The 17,585-nt window shown below is 39.0% G+C and overlaps 1 protein-coding gene and 1 pseudogene across 4 annotated transcripts in view; one reads left to right on the forward strand and one right to left on the reverse strand.

Annotated features, from left to right (window-relative positions):
• Positions 1-963: 963 nt before the first annotated feature.
• On the reverse strand, positions 964-1,960 carry LOC147916686 (uncharacterized; annotated as a pseudogene).
• The window catches only part of ZC3H12C (zinc finger CCCH-type containing 12C), a 68,228-nt gene continuing 52,242 nt past the window's right edge, over positions 1,600-17,585 (forward strand). Inside the window, exons 1-2 of one of the 4 annotated variants that reach the window (XM_087433673.1) lie at positions 2,383-2,671; positions 15,185-15,189. In XM_087433673.1, the coding sequence (XP_087289799.1) occupies positions 2,596-2,671; positions 15,185-15,189 (81 nt within the window). In that variant the 5' untranslated portion in view covers positions 2,383-2,595. Of the gene's footprint in view, positions 2,098-2,382; positions 2,672-15,184; positions 15,190-17,585 lie in introns of those variants that run through there. The other 3 variants (XM_087433672.1, XM_087433670.1, XM_087433668.1) reach the window with 3 other exon arrangements.

Here is a 17,585-nt window from a genome sequence, read left to right on the forward strand (position 1 = left end):
GTGGGCAGTATATTGTGGAGTAGGGGAACTTCCTGGTGTCACTAAAATCATGCCACAGATGCTGTTACTTGTTCTCAGCCAGCCAGCCTCTTTCTAAGTCCTTGCCACTCTTTCCCACTGCTCAGGAGACTTCTGAGGGTTTGGCTCAGTGAACAGAAAGCATCCCCTGAGCATCCCTCCCTTCCTGTCAATCAAAACTGACCTGGATGCAGAGAGCAGGTTGCCAGACTTCCTAAGGGTCTTAAAGATGGTACCAAAAATGTGGACTAGAGAGCTCTCATCTGCCCAAAAAGAAGCCAACCAGTCTATTTCATTTAAGAGGCCTCAAAACTGGCCTGCTGAAGTGGAAAATAGACTCAGTAAGATGCTCCCCTTTTATCTCTCAGTGTCAGGATACCCAGGGGCACTAGCCAGTAAGATGCTCTCAGCTGGAACCCCGTCATCAATAGCTAAAGAGCAACAGATGCTGTCCAAAGAGGCAGGGACCTCTGTGCTGCTCACCTGAGCCATAAAGGCAGATCTTTTAAAACCAGAAACTGTAAAGTTTGAGCCCCAGTAAGCATCATGGATTTCACTATCATTAAGTAGCCCAAGCATAGTCAACAAATCCAGGCTTAAACCATATATGCCCTGTTGAAACAATTCAGAGAGGCAAGAAATAATTTTATTAAAGGTGAAAAATGTGATCAAAGGCATGAACTCTGGTCCTGTGAAACAAATATGTGCTTTGGATGCAGACAGACTTAGATCCTTCACATTCAAGCTGTGTAATTTCGGGAAATTTTTCTAACCTTGATTATCTGACGGATAAAGGGGATTATAACACCCAGCTCTCGTGGCTGTGGTGACACAATGAGATACTGCACTTAAAGCAGGCTACCTAGTCTGTGGCACCTGGTCGGGGCACAATCCTGGTAAGTTACCTTCCCTCTCAATCCAAAAGCAGATGCGTCCTGCCGGAGGCTAGGAGTGAGGCGCCCGGGGACAATGCCACAGGCAGGTGAATAAGATTATTTGAACATTTCTGAAATGACCTAGATTGCGCTAGGTGTTGTACAATTCACAGGAGAAAGGCTCTCTGCTCTCAGTGCTTTAGATACTTTCAACTCAGGAGCCCACCTCAGTGTTGAGGGCTGTCTCCTCCCAGCCTCCCGAAAGAGATCCGGATTTATCCTGGGTTTGACCTCGATTTTGACATATTGCCGTTTCCAACAAGGCCAATTTCCTCACTGAAAGAAGTCCTTCCCCTGGGTGAAATCCCAACAGCTTCATTTGTTTAAGTTCCCTTATTGGTCTCGCCAACGCCGGTATGGTTTTTCCTCATTACAGAATATTGATAATAAGCAAATAACCACGGGAAACTTGCCCTAGGAAGGCAGCCTCTCGATTTCCTTCACCTCCCAGGGAATAATCCGTGTTATTGCTGGGTGGGGAAGGTGTTGCCGAGCGGAGAGGCGCCCTCCGGGGACAGGGCTGGGACAGCGGGGAGGGGAGGTCGGGACCCCTTGGCTGGGCACGAGAAGGGAATGGGCGCGAGGGGAGGAGGCGCGGGAACCTCGGGCAGCCCCAGAGGCTGGGTCGAGCCCGACAGGTTCCAGCAGCTCCCCTCACCCCTCTCCACGCCTCCCGGGTTTTCCCCTTGGCTCGGGGTTTCCTGTTTCAGTTCTCGGTGATCTCCAGCAGCAGGTGCTGGTTTGCCAACCTCGGCTTCGGAGGAGGCGAAGGAGGAGAAGGGAAAGAGGGAAGGGGAGGAGGACGCGGCGCAGCGGCGGCGGCTGCGGGCGGGCGAGGAGCGAGGCGGCTGGCGGGAGAGCCAGGTTCGCTCTCGGCCGCGTAGCAGCGGCGCGGGCGGCGGGCGGAGCCCAGGGCCCGGGCGCCCTGAGCCGGGGCCGCGGCGTGTGGCGGGCGGGCGGCATGGGGGAGCCTCCCGCTCGTCCCGCGCCCTAGCGGCGGCCGCGGCGGCCCAGGGCGGAGGCGAGAGGCGGCCGCCCGCCGGAGGGCCCGGGGCTGCCCCGGCTTGCAGGGCATGTTGTGATGGCTGCCGAGAAGAGACTGCAAGTAGGTTGAGCAACAGAGCCGTGTGCGCGCGCGGTGAGGGTGAATTGGGCAAGCAGGGGAGGGGGCGCCGGGCCGCGGCCCGCGGGGAGGGCGTGCGGGCGGGCGGGCGCGGCTCCGCGTGGGGAGGGCCGAGGTGGCCGCTGTCGCTGCGGGCCCCGACGCCCGCTCGCCGCTTCTTGGCAGGGTCGGCCAGGCGGAGTAGCGGCCCCCAGGTTTGTCCCTCGGGAAGGGAGGGGGGCGCCGGGAGGGCCGCGAGCCGGGAGGCCGCGCCCGAGCGCCGGGCGGAGGGGCCGGGGCCGGGGCCGGAGCGCCCGCACCGGGTGATCTCCAGGCCCTGGCGGGTCGGACTGCCTGCGGTCGAGTCGCTGAGCTCCTGCGGCTCCGGGACTCGGCTGAGGCCGAGCGGAAAGGCCAGCGCATCCTCCCCGCGGGCAGACCCGTCCCCGCCGGGATCTCGGACGAGAGGAGGTCGGTCGCCCCGGTCCTGGCCTAGGGCACCGGTCCACTCCCGCCCGCCTCGGGGCACGGCCGCCGAACATGGAGGCGAGCTCGGGCGCCCCGGATGGAAACGGACCCACAGCCCTGCTCCTGCGGCTCAGACCCTCGCGCGCTGGTGGGTGAGGCATCATCCGACATCTCGGATCCAGCCCCAGCCATTAGCTTTTATTATCCATCCCTCCATCCAAACCGCCACCCACCCCAGGCCGGCCCTAACGAAAACCCCTCACCCCTCCTCGTCCCTCCTGCACCCCTCACCCCTCAGTCTGCAGCCGAATTCCTATTTTCACGCTGCGTTCATTTTAGCTGGGCTGGTTCACATTTTAAACTCCCTACAAAGAGGTATTACAAATATAACCTGGAGAAATCAGTCTCGCTTTTCTTCCTTAAACTGTCTCATCTGTCACCCCTTTAAGTCCTTAAGAAACAGTCTTAGCTTCCAAGTACTGATTACTCCAACTGGGTTTCTTGCCATTTGGGTAAACACGAACAATCCTGGTTTGTGCTCTGTGTTTTGTGATAAAGAGATGAAATACTAATCCAGATTTGGGGAAAGTTTTCCTATTGGTTGCAAGACTGTATTGGAGTATCCTCAGGCCCTGGAGGCGCTTATTGATTCAGGTTTTTTTTTTTCTTCTTACCATCTTAGAACAGATGCAGATATTCTTGGGGCTAAGTACGGTATATTTAGAAATTTGGGAGAGTTCTTCAGTTCTTCATTTATTTTTTTATTTAGCTTTCCTAATGCATATTATAAACAGAAAACAGTGGATATGCCTCAAACACATTTTTAGACTTTCCAAGAACCACAAGAAGTGTGTTATATTTTCTTTGTCTTAATATAGTTAAGGTTTAATGGGTATGCCTTCCGTTTATTTGATCACTTACCTAAACAATTAATTGTAGTAGCAATTTCTTAATTTTGGTGTTATCTGATGATTGGGTATAAAGATAGCTTCACCATATGTTTGTAAAATTATTTTATTGTGATAACCCCAGAAAGATGCCTATTTCAGCCTTGCTTCTCTATTCATCTGTTTTCTTCCAATTTGACATTCTTATTTTAAATTACCTAAATCTGTCTACTTGAAGGTACCTTAAAAATATCAGAATAGTCTAGTAACTGTCTGTGTATCTATAATTCACAATGTTTAATTGAGCATCTTTACTTAGTTTAAGAATGGGTTTTACTTTCAAAGTCACAATTCTACCTCTAGCATCTAGTCATCACAAAAGTACTTGGACATTATAAGCAAAGTAAAATGAACTTTCAAACAAAACAACAAAAAAGAGGCCAGTATTTTTTAATCTGCATTTAATAATGAAGGTCTAATGAGACTATTTTATTATAATGGAAAATGTTAAAGAATAGGAAACAGAAACTTGGAATGTTTGTTTGCTGATGGGAGTTTTTATTAGTCACTTCCTTTTACTACATTTTTGTTTTAATTACCAGACTAATAGACATATCCTATTTTATATTAATAGCTTCTTTGGAGCTATGTTCTCATGGATTACATCTGCCAGATTGGACCACAAGGAAATTGTATTTTTAAAATATTTTTCTCATTTTACAAGTGGGTTACCTTGTCTTCATTTGAGCAGACCACAATGGTTTCTACGTTAATTTTAATTACTATAACAGATGTAAAAGTGTTGCTATCATTTTAGAGCTTTTTATACCATTTTTATACCATGTTATATGATTTTATACCCTTTAGTGTTTTTCATTGTTTTGGTACATAAATTCAGAAGAATTCTACTTTCATTCCAATGTGATTGCAGTTTTAAAGAAACAAACATAAGATATTAAGTGGAGATTTTTTTATTCTTTTAGTGTTAGAATTTAGGATTGTAAACTCATCTGCAGTTATTGCTCACTTGAGACTAGTAAACATCTATTCTCTTGGCAAATAGTTATTTACTGTCAGTCTCTAGGTGCTGTGTAAGGCCCCTGACTTCTAAAAGGAGAGAGATTGTGAACAGATAGAACATAATGCTAGATGGAATGTACTAAGTGCCAGGAGTAAGAAATTCAGGTACTGGGCAAGGCTGCATGCCAGGCCGTAAAGATAGGGTTCAAGTGGGTAGAGCTGGGTGGGAGTCATTTCCAAATGAATACTGTGAGTCAAGGGATGGTGGTGGGAAAGCAGGGAGTGGGTGGTCCAGTGCGTCTGGAGCATCCTGCAGCAGATGATAAGGGTAGTGGGTGGTTAAGGGTTAAGGTGGCAAAGACAGTTTCAGGGTATAGTTTTTATTGGAAAGAAAAGTATTAAATAAGTAAGAAGGTCAGTGGATAACAAAAATTTATTAAATCAGTATTCCAAATTTAAACCTAAAATATTCAGATTCTGAGGTTGATCTCAAATCTACCAAATGTTCTAAAAAATCTTGTGTTTGAAATGCTGATATGCCTCATGGACCTACCACATATAAAATCTCATGCCTTTACAAAGCTAAAATTTTAAGATACAACAAAAAACATGTTATAATCATTGCTGCTGTTGCACTATTAACAGTTCAAGAAAATGATGAACAATCGAGAATGTGATTTTTTTAAAAATCTGTTTCGTCTCAGAATATATCTCCAATATCTTGGTCATTCAGTATGATTTTTTTTTTAAAAAAACTTCTTTGTAAGATTATTGAACTAATTAAATGCAATAGCATATGAAAAGTGCACACTGGCTGGCACACAGTAATTTTTGGATCTGGTGGCGTAAAGATAACTTTTAGATCTGTATGTGGCAATGTTAATTCTCTATCTTTGCTTTGGTTTTTATGGCTGACAGTAATAGCTATTATGTATTGTACACTGGTATGCCAGACACCCTGTTTATGCACTGCTTTTATCCTCATTCTGTAGATAAGGAAACCGAAACACAGAGAGTTTGAATAACTTGCCCAAAGTCACACAGCTGGTAAGTTGCAGAAGAGAGTTGGAACCCAGGCAGTCTGACTTTATAACACATGCCCTTAACCACTAGGCAGTTCTGCCTCTCTCTGATTCTCTTTTCAGTTTGTTCTCTAAAAAGTGTGTCATTGTGTGTGTGTTCATATGTTGACACACATCGTTTGAAAATTAAAGGATGCATGATAATTAGCATTACCGGGATGAAAGATAGAAGAAGTATATTAGCCTTTTCTTTGCAAAATACTCCAGTGACAAGACAACACGGAAATCCTCTCTGGCCGGATAGGTTGAAGGCAAGGACCATGTCTCTTCAGCAGGTTGCTTTGGTCCGTAAGAAGGCAAATCCCAGACAGGTTCATTCTGTCGTGGCAAATGTTTTAACAGCAGTATAGTCCACAAAAAGGAGCACTTTTTGGCAAAAACCTCAAAGGTTTTTTATGAGTAGTGGTTTTTATTGATTTTTACAACTCTTATCTCTGACTCTAGAAATGTAATGTACTTATTGTGGAAAACTTACAAAATATAGAGAGGTATAAAGAATTTTAAAAACACCTTAATCCTATAACCCAGAGATAACTAACTTAACATTATGATGAATTTCTCTCTTTAATTTTTCTATACGTTAACAGAGGATTGTTTTACTTTCTTAAAATAGAGAATAATCACCCATAAGGCATAGTATACATGGTTTTACGTCACAACACTGACAGTAATTCCTGTGCCCAGTGCACTAGCCTAAAGCAAAGCCCGTAAGCAGATGTGTGAACATTCAAAACATTCTGCCTTTAAGTATAAAATCTCTAAGGGTGGCTGGAGAATAAGTAGAAAATTCCAAGGTTTTCCCACTTGCCTGGTATGTTTTCCCCTATCCCCCCTCACCTGTTGCCTGGCTCACACCTCATTATTCAGGCCTCAGCTTAGATCTCACTTGGTTTACTCCATTGTAGTTTAAGGGTGATAACAGTAGGTAACACTTTTTGTGCCAAGCATTGTTCTAAGTGCTCTACATGTATTCATGCGTTTAACACTTACTGCACTCCTATGAAGAAGTATTTCAATACTCTTTTTTTTTTCTTATGAGGAAACCAAACCACAATGTGGTTAAACAACTTGCTGGAGGTCTTACAGTTAATAATGGCAGAGCAAGGGTTCCAACTTAGGCTAAGTCCTTGTTTTAACCAAATATCAAGGTCTCTGTAACCTAAAACGTGTTAATAAATTTGTCTGTTATTGTGAGGTTTAAACAATATAGTGGAGTTCTCTCTCTTGGGAGTTTGGTTCTAAAAAGATACTATATCTTTTTCTTGTATAATTGGAATTATACTGTTTATAGAGCTTTGCATCCCACCTTCCTATCCCCATTTGACATATACTAAGGATTTTCTCATAACTTTAAAAATATTTCAAACATTTTCTTTCTAAGAACATGTCATTTTATTTAATCATTCTCCTATTTCAGTTAGACATTTGTTTTTTCCCAATATTTTAATCTCATAATGCTTTAGTTGAACATCCCAGTAAAAAATTTTTTTCTGCATATGTTCTTAGGATGGATTCCTAGAAGTAATGATTGAAGAGAATAAGCTTTAAGGTTTTTTGATGGCAACAAGCTTTCCAGAAAACTTGTATTGATATGTCTGCCCATTAGCAAAGAGTGGGACAGCTGATTTCATCCCATGTTTGAATGCACTATTAAATTTAAAAATTTATGACAGTTTGTTAGATGAATATTAAAATCTAATTTTAATTCTGACTTTTTTTCTACTTATATTTTAAATTATTAAAGTAGTACAAGTTGATTAAGAAAAAGTAAAGAAAAAATTTAAGCCACCTGGAATCTGCTTACCCAGAAATAACTTCTGTAAATATTGTGATAAATAACTCTTCCTGATTTTTTCCTGTAGGTGTACTTTACAGAACTTTTACTTGGGTTTTTAAGTAAAAACACAAGCATTTCCTAATCCCCCAGCTTCAGGCAAATTATTTGCTTACTCCTCTGTGTTTTCAAAATGCTCTATATTCCTCCATAACACTTGCGTATTTGGTGATAGTTAACTGCTTCTTCTTTCTTTCTTTCTGCTTTGTGTGTCTCTGCTCTTCATCTATAAAACAGAAAATACAGTATAGATTAGTCATAAGGATTAAGTGATGATACAAATGTTGATAACAGTACCTTATACTGTGCCTAGCATTTTTTTATCTTTTTTATAGCCTTTAAGCTCTCTGAGGGCAAGGATTCTGTCGTCTACATTGTTATATCACAAGTTTTCTACTGCGTTTGGCACATAGTAGACACTTCATAAATGTGTTTTTATTATTAAAGGCCATATAGTACTTTAGATGAATCTGCCAGTTTGGGTGGGATGAACAAAAGCCAGTAGATGGTTAAGAGATTGTCACAATAATCAATGCAGAGCAAACAACACAATTGGTTCCCACACATTTTTAAATTAACTTGGAGTGTATGATGTGATTTCTTGAGGGGCCATACACGTTTGCCTTGTAAGAAGATAATTAATCTTATCTACCCCACTTAGCAGGAAAAGGATGATATAAAAGTAAATTTTCTAAAAAGTTAGTCTTTAAAGCCTTTCAAGAGCAAAACATTTTAATGATTTTAAATGGAAGATTTGTACATGTGTATTATATTTTTCTATCTTCAAATAATATGTAGCCTATAATTTCACTTATTATGAAATATAATAATAGCTAACATATGTTGGGCACTAACTACGCCAGGTGCAGTATTAGGCACTTTACTTATGTTATCTAATGTAGCTTTACAATAATTCTATAAGGTTTATACTGTTGTTTTGCCTATCTTCCAGGTGATGGAACTGATGCCTAGAGATGTTAAGTAACTTGGTCAAGGTTATCAAGATTTCTGATTTATCCTAAACTAAATAGCATAGTTCTTACACCTTTTTTTACATGGTGGGGGCAGCAGGACTCAGTGATTTCTATTGATTTATATCATGATTTTTGGCCTTTTCTCCTTGATGTTAGCTGTTCCTTGCTGACATTGTCACTCCCTCCCTCTAATTTGCAACAGATATCTGTGAAACTGAATGACAACAGCTAATATCATGTCTAAAATAAAAGTATTTAGGCAGCAGGATTAAAGTCCAGTAGGATGCTCGGATAGTCTCGGTTGGAGAACTGAAAGATTGCAGTGTATGGAGAGCAGGTGGGGCCTCTGAAATCAGCTAGACCTGGTTTTGAATCCCAGCTCTGCCCTTTGCTGGCTGTGACCCTAGGCAAGACTCTCAGTTTCTCTTTGATTTCTCATAGGTCAAACACTATGTACTTCGCAGAGCTTTTTTTATTGATTCAAGATAATGAGTGTAAGGCTCTCAATATTATTATAAAATGATTTAGCAGTATCCATTGATTTGATTGGACAGAGATTTTATTTATTTGTTTTTCTATCTACTTTTTTACTGGCTCTTAATTGTGTTCTGAGTAATTGGGATTACCAGATATAAAGTTTCTATAAAATCAAGTTTATTGTTATTGCTTTTAATTTGTCAGTTTATATTTTAGATTCTTCAAAGGGCTTTCAAATCTATTGCTTTATGTCTTTTAGGGTGAAGCTAAAATTAGTTTTTGTTCTTTGTTCTTAGTCATCTGTACTCATTTCCTATTCAAAATTATGTTGGCTTAAATTTATCCTTATTCTGTGACTTAGTCTGTTTCAAATCTTGGCTTTTACTTTATAATTTGTTTTTATTATTTTGTATACTTGGAGCAGTTTCCCATATAATTGAGGCTGCCTCCTCACTGTTGACTTAGTTGACAACTAAATGTTGACAAACATGTTTTGTTTTATCTTTAAGTCATCATTTTATCTGATTGCCTCACTGAATTGGTGATCTTATGTATTAGATACTTTCTGGAATTTTGCTATAATTTTAAATGATTAGTACAGACCTAAAAGGCTTAAAATGTGCAATAAATTATCTATTTTGATAAAGTAGGTATTATTTCTGTTTTTGCTGATAGAAAAATGTCTTAAGTAAAGTAAAACTTGTGGGCATAACTATGTTAAAATTAGCAATATCATGCATAGGAAAAACTAGTTTTAAATAGGGGAAATGTTTTCTAAATTGCATTTCTACTATTTTGACTACTTCATTTTATCTTTCCAAATTAAATCTTGAGTTTAATATTTTAACATACTCATTTTATCACATTTTTAAAATACAGAAAAAGTCTAAAATGATAGTGAAAATCATCTATAATTCTTACCTAAAGATAACTTAAAGTTTTGGTATCAGTGTTTTCATTTGTTAAAATCTTTTAGTCAGTGTAAACACATACTGTAAAAAATTTGTGTGTATATGTAGTTTTGTTTCTTGCTGTTCATTCAATATATCATCTTTGCCTGCATCATTAAGTATCCTTTTAGGAGCTGGCCTGGTGGCCCGGTGGTGTATATTAAGTATCCTTTTAGGAGCTGGCCCGGTGGCCCGGTGGTGTAGTAGTTAAGTTTGTGCATTCCACTTCCGCAGCCCGGGGTTCGCAAGTTTGCATCCCAGGCGCAGACCTACACACTGCTCATCAAGCCGTGCTGTGGCGGCATCCCACATACAAAATAGAGGAAGATTGGCAGAGATGTTAGCTCAGGGACAATCTTCCTCACCAAAAAAATATATATATATCCTTTTAAAAAATTATTTTTATTGGCTGAATGGAATTTAACATATTCAAGTACTGCACTTTAATCAGGTTCATATTGTTGAGTATTTAGAGTGTGACCAGTTGGTTTTTTTAATTGTTATAAACAACAATGTGGTAAATATCTGTGTATATAGATCTTTATACACATTGATGAATATATTTTTAACACATTCCTAGATATGATCATGCAAATTGCCCTCTAGAAAAGTTGTACCAATTTATATTCTTATTAGCAATGCATGAGTATCCATTCCCTACACCCATCAGCACTTCCTTACATAGCTTGTCTTTGTTAATTTGATGGACAAGAATGGGCAGAGTAGTGTTAAGAAGCTCATTCTGTAGAGTCTGAGACTGAGTTTGAATTCCTGTTCTGACACCTACTGGCTATGTGATCTTGAGCAGATTTCTTATAATTTCGCTAAGTCTCAGTTTCTTTGTAAAATTCTGATAATAGTACCTATTATCATGGTAGTACATAATATCGTTGTTGTGGCGTAACTAATGATGTATATTGAAGCATAAGTCCTTGAGAGATGTTAGCTATCATTATTTATTATGAATGCAATTTCCCCTCATGATATTTTATACTTGGTGTTATATTTTATACCTGGTAGTGGCTAGTATAAAGGAAAGTATTTCATTTTTAAATAAACATCTAGCTACCTTACTGAACCTTTATGGACTGTTAGTTAAATTGTAGGACTTAGTTCTAACACTTTTTCGTTTGAATCTTTTGATTCTCAGGATATGTAATACTAACCCAATAATAATATCAATTTGTTTTTCAATATTTCAAGTCTACTTTTCTTTTCTTGTCTTATTGCATTGGTTGAAATCAGAGATTTCAGAGTGTTGATTACTAGTAGGCATTTGGGATTATTTCTGATTTTAATGGGACTTCCTCTCTAGTATTTCACTTTATAAATGCTGATGGCTGTTGTTTTCTAACACAGGTATCCCCTGCTTATACACATATTCCTGCAAATATTTACAAAAGTTAAATGTGAGAAACTTGAAAATACACTTATATATTATGGGAGGACTCCCTGGAATTATGAAATCCCTAACTATCTTTTAGGCACATCTTCAAAAATATTTTTTCAGCGTTTGACTCACGTTCTTTTCTTTTTTAATTGAACATGCAGTCAATCAGTTAAGTAAGGCTTAAATTTCAGTACAGCTGAAATTTTACTGCTTTCAACCCACTTAATGATTCTGTCCTTGTCTCAGTGATATAAACTTTGAGACCTAGTCTTCTTTTCACTACTGTCCACTGTTACATCATATTTATAAAATACTAGTAAAAGTAAATGAATCAGTTTTGCCCCCTGGAATAAAACTCTTTATTCAAATGAAGTCTTGGGATCAGGGTCCCAGTGCCCTCCTCACTCAGCCTCTTAGGCATCTTTCAGAACACTCTTTGAAAACCACTCCCCCCCAAAAAGGATTCAGATAGTTTACAAATATCCAAAATGACAGTACTGCTGAAACTGAAGTTTTCAGAGGCTAGCAGGAAAACCACCTTGTGATATCATGAGGTTTTTATTAAATAGTTTTTGTGCTGAAGTCCTAAGTTAGCATGTTTAACAAAATGGTTAAGTATAGCAACATATACTATGTGAAAATATGGTATTCACAAATCTAGGTAGTGTCTTTCTACCATTAGGTTACTGAAATTTTGGTCCTGGAGTCTCTTTTTTTTCCTACAGTCTTCCATCCATATAGTACTATATTTTTAAATACCATCCACGTGCTGATAACTACCAAATTTATATCTCCAATCCTAACTTTTTTACACAGCTGTCTTGGGACAGCTTCACTTGGATAGTATTGGTATCTGAAATAAAAATTACCTAAAACAATTTTTACCCTTCTACATCTCTTCCTTTCCATGTCTTCCCCACTTCAGTAAATGTTACTACCTTCTTCTCAGCTGCTCAAACCAAAAATCTGGAAGTTCTTGATTTCTCATGTCCCTCTCTCTTCCACACCCCATCCAATGCAAGAACCTTTTATCAATGCATGTAACGAATTGAATTAACAACATTGTTCAATATTAGAAAAATCTACTATCATAGAATAAAATCTACCCATTTAATGTATATTATTATAATTTGAATATACTACATAATTTACCTTTTTTCTATTAAGAACTTTTGTGTATGGTATAAGTTACATATATTTGATTAGTTTTGGTGCTGTCTTTGTTGGGTTTTATCAGCAGAATTATGGTAGTCTCATAAACCAGTTGGGATGCTTTTGATGTTCTTCAGTGCCCTAGAATAATCGAAGTAACATAGGAGTTGCAGGGTGCTTGGAGGTTTTGCTATAATATACCCATAGAACCTATAGATATAATATCCTGTGTCAGGAGTGGAATAGAGGGTATAAATCTTTAACAGAGTTTTTATTTTTTCCATGGTTATTTACACTTGCAACCTTTTCTTAAGTCAGCTTTGATCATGGATTCTTAATTTATTGGCATAAAGAATTTATTGGCAAAGAATCTTTTCCATTTCATTGAACATTACATTATTATGTTACGTATTTGTAGAGTTCCTGACCTCTTGGTCACATTTTTAGGAGGTTATTCACTCATTCGTTTGTTCATTCATCATTTAAAACCAGCTCTCTGTTTTATTAACCAGTTCTACTTTTTCTTTTTTGATTCCTTATTTATTTCTACTTTTAATTTTATTCCTTTGTCCACCTTTGTTTTGGTTTGTTTGCTCATTTTTTTTTTTTTAAAGATTTTATTTATTTATTTATTTTCCCCCCAAAGCCCCAGTAGATAGTTGTATGTCATAACTGCACATCCTTCTAGTTGCTGTATGTGGGACACGGCCTCAGCATGGCCGGAGAAGCAGTGTGTTGGTGCGCGCCCGGGATCCGAACCCGGGCCGCCAGCAGCAGAGCACGCACACTTAACCGCTAAGCCACCGAGCCGGCCCTGTTTGCTCATTTTAACATTTCCAATTTAAATGTTTAATTCTTTTATTTTTTGTTTTCTATTAAATACACTTACACCATTGATTTTTCTTTGAGTATCGGTTAGGCCACATCCCATAGATTATAATTTTATTGTCATCCATTTCTAAATGTCCATAATTTTATTTTTTATTTTTTCTTTAACTACAGAGTTATTTAAAAGAGTTTTAAGTTACAGATATTGGGGGTTTTTTAGGGTTTTTAAAATTTGCTTTTGGCTATCTGCTGCTAAATTCTCACTTTTGTGTATCATGATCAGAGTATATTTCCATTTTCTGGGTTTGAATTTTTCCTAAATGCCTTAAAAAGATTAATTTAGTGTAAATGTCTGTCTGTACCTAACTTTGAAGTCAAGCAGCCCGTAGTGAATTACTATGTGAGTACATGAGATAGGGTCACTTTGATTGCTATTGTTGTTTAAATACCTATATACCCTGCAGTTTAATGCCATCATCATCATGGAAGGCCTCTGGATAAGAGAAGTAAATCTAATGCTTTGGATTGTCAAGGCTTTTTGTCATCTTTCTGTAAGGCTAGGATGGTATAGCTTTCAAAATAAGCTGATTTCCCAGTTTATTTTAAAAGTATTTGAGTTCCTTAAAGGAGGATTCTCTGCTCGTAAATCTCCACACCTCTTGGCCCTGGTGTGCTCCTTTCTATGTGTTTTCTAGAATTTCCCGAGGGTTGAGCCAGCAGCTATGGTTTCTCCGTGGCCCCAACTATGCTCTTTACCAGTTTAATAGTATTTCAGGGAGCATCTTTTGAATACTCCCCACTCTCACCCCCAAGATTATAAAGCTTTGGAGATAAAATTAACTCTTCTTTCCTGCCCTGTTTATGGATGGGATGAATAAACTGGCCAAGAGGAATATCAGAATTATAGAAATTACTCCACATTCTTGAAAATGGAGAGTGGTGGCAATTCTAGTGATTCTTGTAAGTAAGAAAATTAACAAATTACTTTTTTCCTGAAGACAACCATAATGCTTCAAATCACTGCCCTTTTATTCCCATTAAGTTCCCCACTTTTCAGTGTTTTTTCAGGTCTTCTGATTACGTTAAAGAGAGAGCCTCTGATTGGTCCTAACATCTTTAAACGCTCTGTTTTGAATAAGAACGTCAGCAGAGAATAAGAGGCAGCTAATGTTTGAATCAAATCCTGATCCACAAATCAGAAAGATTTTCTGTACTAAGAGAGACTAGATTCAGAGTATAGGTAGTATATGTTTAAAGTACGATTTTTGAAAAAACATCAGGAATCAGCTTAAAAGAAAAAATTTCACACATTTATTTTGAGTTTGGTTGAGTGTGAGTTTGGTTGAGGTAGGAAATTTTACCACTGGCCCGGGTGGCTAGGAAGCATGTGCCGGGTTGGCAGCTGCACCTTAGCTTCGGGACCATCCCATGCTGTGACAGCACCTGAGTGAAGACGTGGCAGGTGGAGAAAGCACTTTGGAACTCCTGAGTGACAGCCAGAAGCCAGAATGCCAGTTTGGCAAGTGTGCTGCCAGGTGCTGAGTCTTGGGCCTGAGCATGCCTCAGAATAACATGCAGATCGTAAATGTTTATTTCCCACTTTGATAGCAAATGAGTACTTAAGTTTTATGTGCAATTTAATAGATGGGGTACTTTTTTGATGATAAACACCTAATATAAGCAGGACAGTTCAACATGGATTTACATTTGATCAAAATCCTGAAATAATTTTCTTCTCAACGTGTAATAGCCTCTTACTCAACTTTTTATATTATCTCATAAAAAGATAATCAGAATTAGGAGATAAAATGATCAGTTACTTATTTTAGAAATACTGGTTCTGAAGACTGATTAATTTAATTGCCAAATATTTGCTTCCCAAAAAGGAGCTTTTTGTTTACCAAATCCAATGGGTTAAGAATCTCTTGCAAGAGTGAGAAATGGGGTAAGCTGATTCTATCCTCCCCACACCCCCTTTTCTCCATGCGCACACACACACACACACACACTAACATACAAAGGCGCGGAGGAGGAAAGCTGCAGGGACAAGAAAGGAGGTCCAGAGAGCAGGAGTATGCTAAGATTCTTATATTTAACGATCTTTCATCAATCTTTTTATCTTAATAGTCATTTGGTTTAACAAACTATCCTTATAATACCCATTGCACTTAATGCCCCTTCCTCAAGAATCCTTCACACTGAGATGTTTAATAATTACTTTAATTATGTAAGCATCCCAGTACCCTTACTGATCTTTCTTTTGGAGTTTTGATTTTTGGTGAGAGATAGAGTGGAAGGAGCAAGTAGGATGGGAGTATTTAGACTGCCCAACGGCAGCATTAAGCCTCTAGGTATCTTGAGAGCTGGGAAAGAAGATTGAAGATGTGTTAGTAAAGAAGGCAGAAGAGCAACAAAAATGAACCTCCTGCTCCTGAGCACTGGCGGTTCCTGCCAGAGGTCCTTCTCCTCACCTTGCACTCTCCACTCTAGTCAGTCCTGGCCCACTTGGTCTTGTGGAGGCTGGGAAGGGCTACAGAGCTGAGGGTGTAGGCTGGTTGATTGTAACAGAGAATTACAGGATAAAGGAAAGCCAATGTTTGCCTAACCGAACCAAGTCTGTTTGTTTTTCCATTTCACTGCTATTCCTTCTTTCTTTTCTTTAAATTATTGTTTTCTTAGTTATTCTCATTCCATTCATTCATTCATTCATTCATACACAGATGTGCATGCCTTTTTCCTCTCCTGCCGCACTGAATCCATTCTCCTGGTTTAAAGTTCTTAAAAGAAAGAAAAGAAAAAACAACTTATCCCTCCCTACCACCCCCCAAAATTTCTTTCTATATCTTATTCCTTTCCTGCCAAACTTATTAAAAGAATACATATGCTATCATCTCTTCTTCAGCACACACTTACTTCTTAACTGGGAGTTTTTAACCTACATTTTGTGGTTCCCCAAAGGGTCCATGGATAGAATTTGGGCATTCTATGATGTTGCATGGGAAAAAATTTACATCTTTATATTTATATCCTCTAGTTGAAATTTAGCATTTCCCTCAATTATGCATGTAAGCAACATACCCAATATTAATAATATCACCCATAGAAATCATAAATGTTTCCATGTTACAGTTGCAGTGAATACTCTGAAATATCATTTTCACTTTTAACTACTTCAGAATCATGGTGGTTATTAGAACTGCTGCTACATCTTTTTATTTTACTGTGTTAATAAGACGGCATATATATCACAATTTTTACATATTTTGATGACTATATTTTAATATAATTGGCTTCTTTGTAATGCAATCTGTGTTTTTATTTTATGCACTTAAAAGCATTACTTTGAGAGGCCAGCCCAGGGGTGTAGTGGTTAAGGTCGCACACTCTGCTTCAGCAGCCCGGGTTTGCAGGTTCAGATCCTGGGCACAGACCTACACGCTGCTCATCAAGCCATGCTATGGCAGCATCCCACATACAAAATAAAGGAAGATTGGCAGAGATGTTAGCTCAGGGACAATCTTCCTCAAGCAAAAAGAGGAAGATTGGCAACAGATGTTAGCTCAAGGCCAATCTTCCTCAACAACAACAACAACAAAAAAGTATTACTTTGAAAAGAGGTCTGTAGACTTCATTAGACTGAGAGAGGGATCTATGGCACAAAAACTTGGTTAAGATCAGCTGCCTGTTCCTTCCACCTCTGTTCATCTCACTGCAATAGCTCCCTCCATGGCCACTAATAGCCTTTACCCAATATTCTCTTCTCAGTCATTCTGCAATGTACTTGTATCATTTGATGTCATCAATTTTTTTTTTTTATTATTGCTTCCTTTTTTGTCTTTAGTATCAAATCCTTACTGGACCTGTTGGCTTTATCTTAAAAAATATTTCATATTTGTTTCTTTTTTCTTTTCTGCATAACCTTAGATACCAGTCACCTGTTGCTTGGACTATTATAATACCTTCCTAACTTGTCTTCTTTGAGTTTCTTGCCCCCTCAAAACTAATACAGCTGGAATTATCCTAAAATGCAGTTAGAAACACGTCATTCACATTTTCAGAAACCATCAGTGGTTCTCCATTACCTTTCGACGGTGTGGGTAGAAATACGCATTCCCTTTTTCAAAAACCTTCAGTAGTTTCCCAGTACCAAAGTTGAAACTCTAGTATGGCATTCAAGACTTTCCATGAACTAGCCACATCCTGACTTTCTAGCCCCTTCTACAGCAGTATTAACCACACGGTATTCTGTATATTTTATCATCTCTCACGTCTCTGGGCCTTTGATCTTGTTGTTCTCTGGGCAAAAAAATTCTTTTTTTCCCTACCTTGCCCTACTCCCCATCTTCCCCCTACTACACACACATATACCATAGTATATATAAGAATGTGTCCTTGCCATCCTTCTCTACTCAGCTTATATGTCAACTCTCAGAACGTTCTTGAATCTGAGCCAATGTTTTTGTCTCTT

The sequence above is a fragment of the Ceratotherium simum genome, chromosome 7, assembly GCF_057802395.1.
Source record: "Ceratotherium simum simum isolate JZ-2026a chromosome 7, ASM5780239v1, whole genome shotgun sequence".
NCBI classification, from domain to species: domain Eukaryota; kingdom Metazoa; phylum Chordata; class Mammalia; order Perissodactyla; family Rhinocerotidae; genus Ceratotherium; species Ceratotherium simum.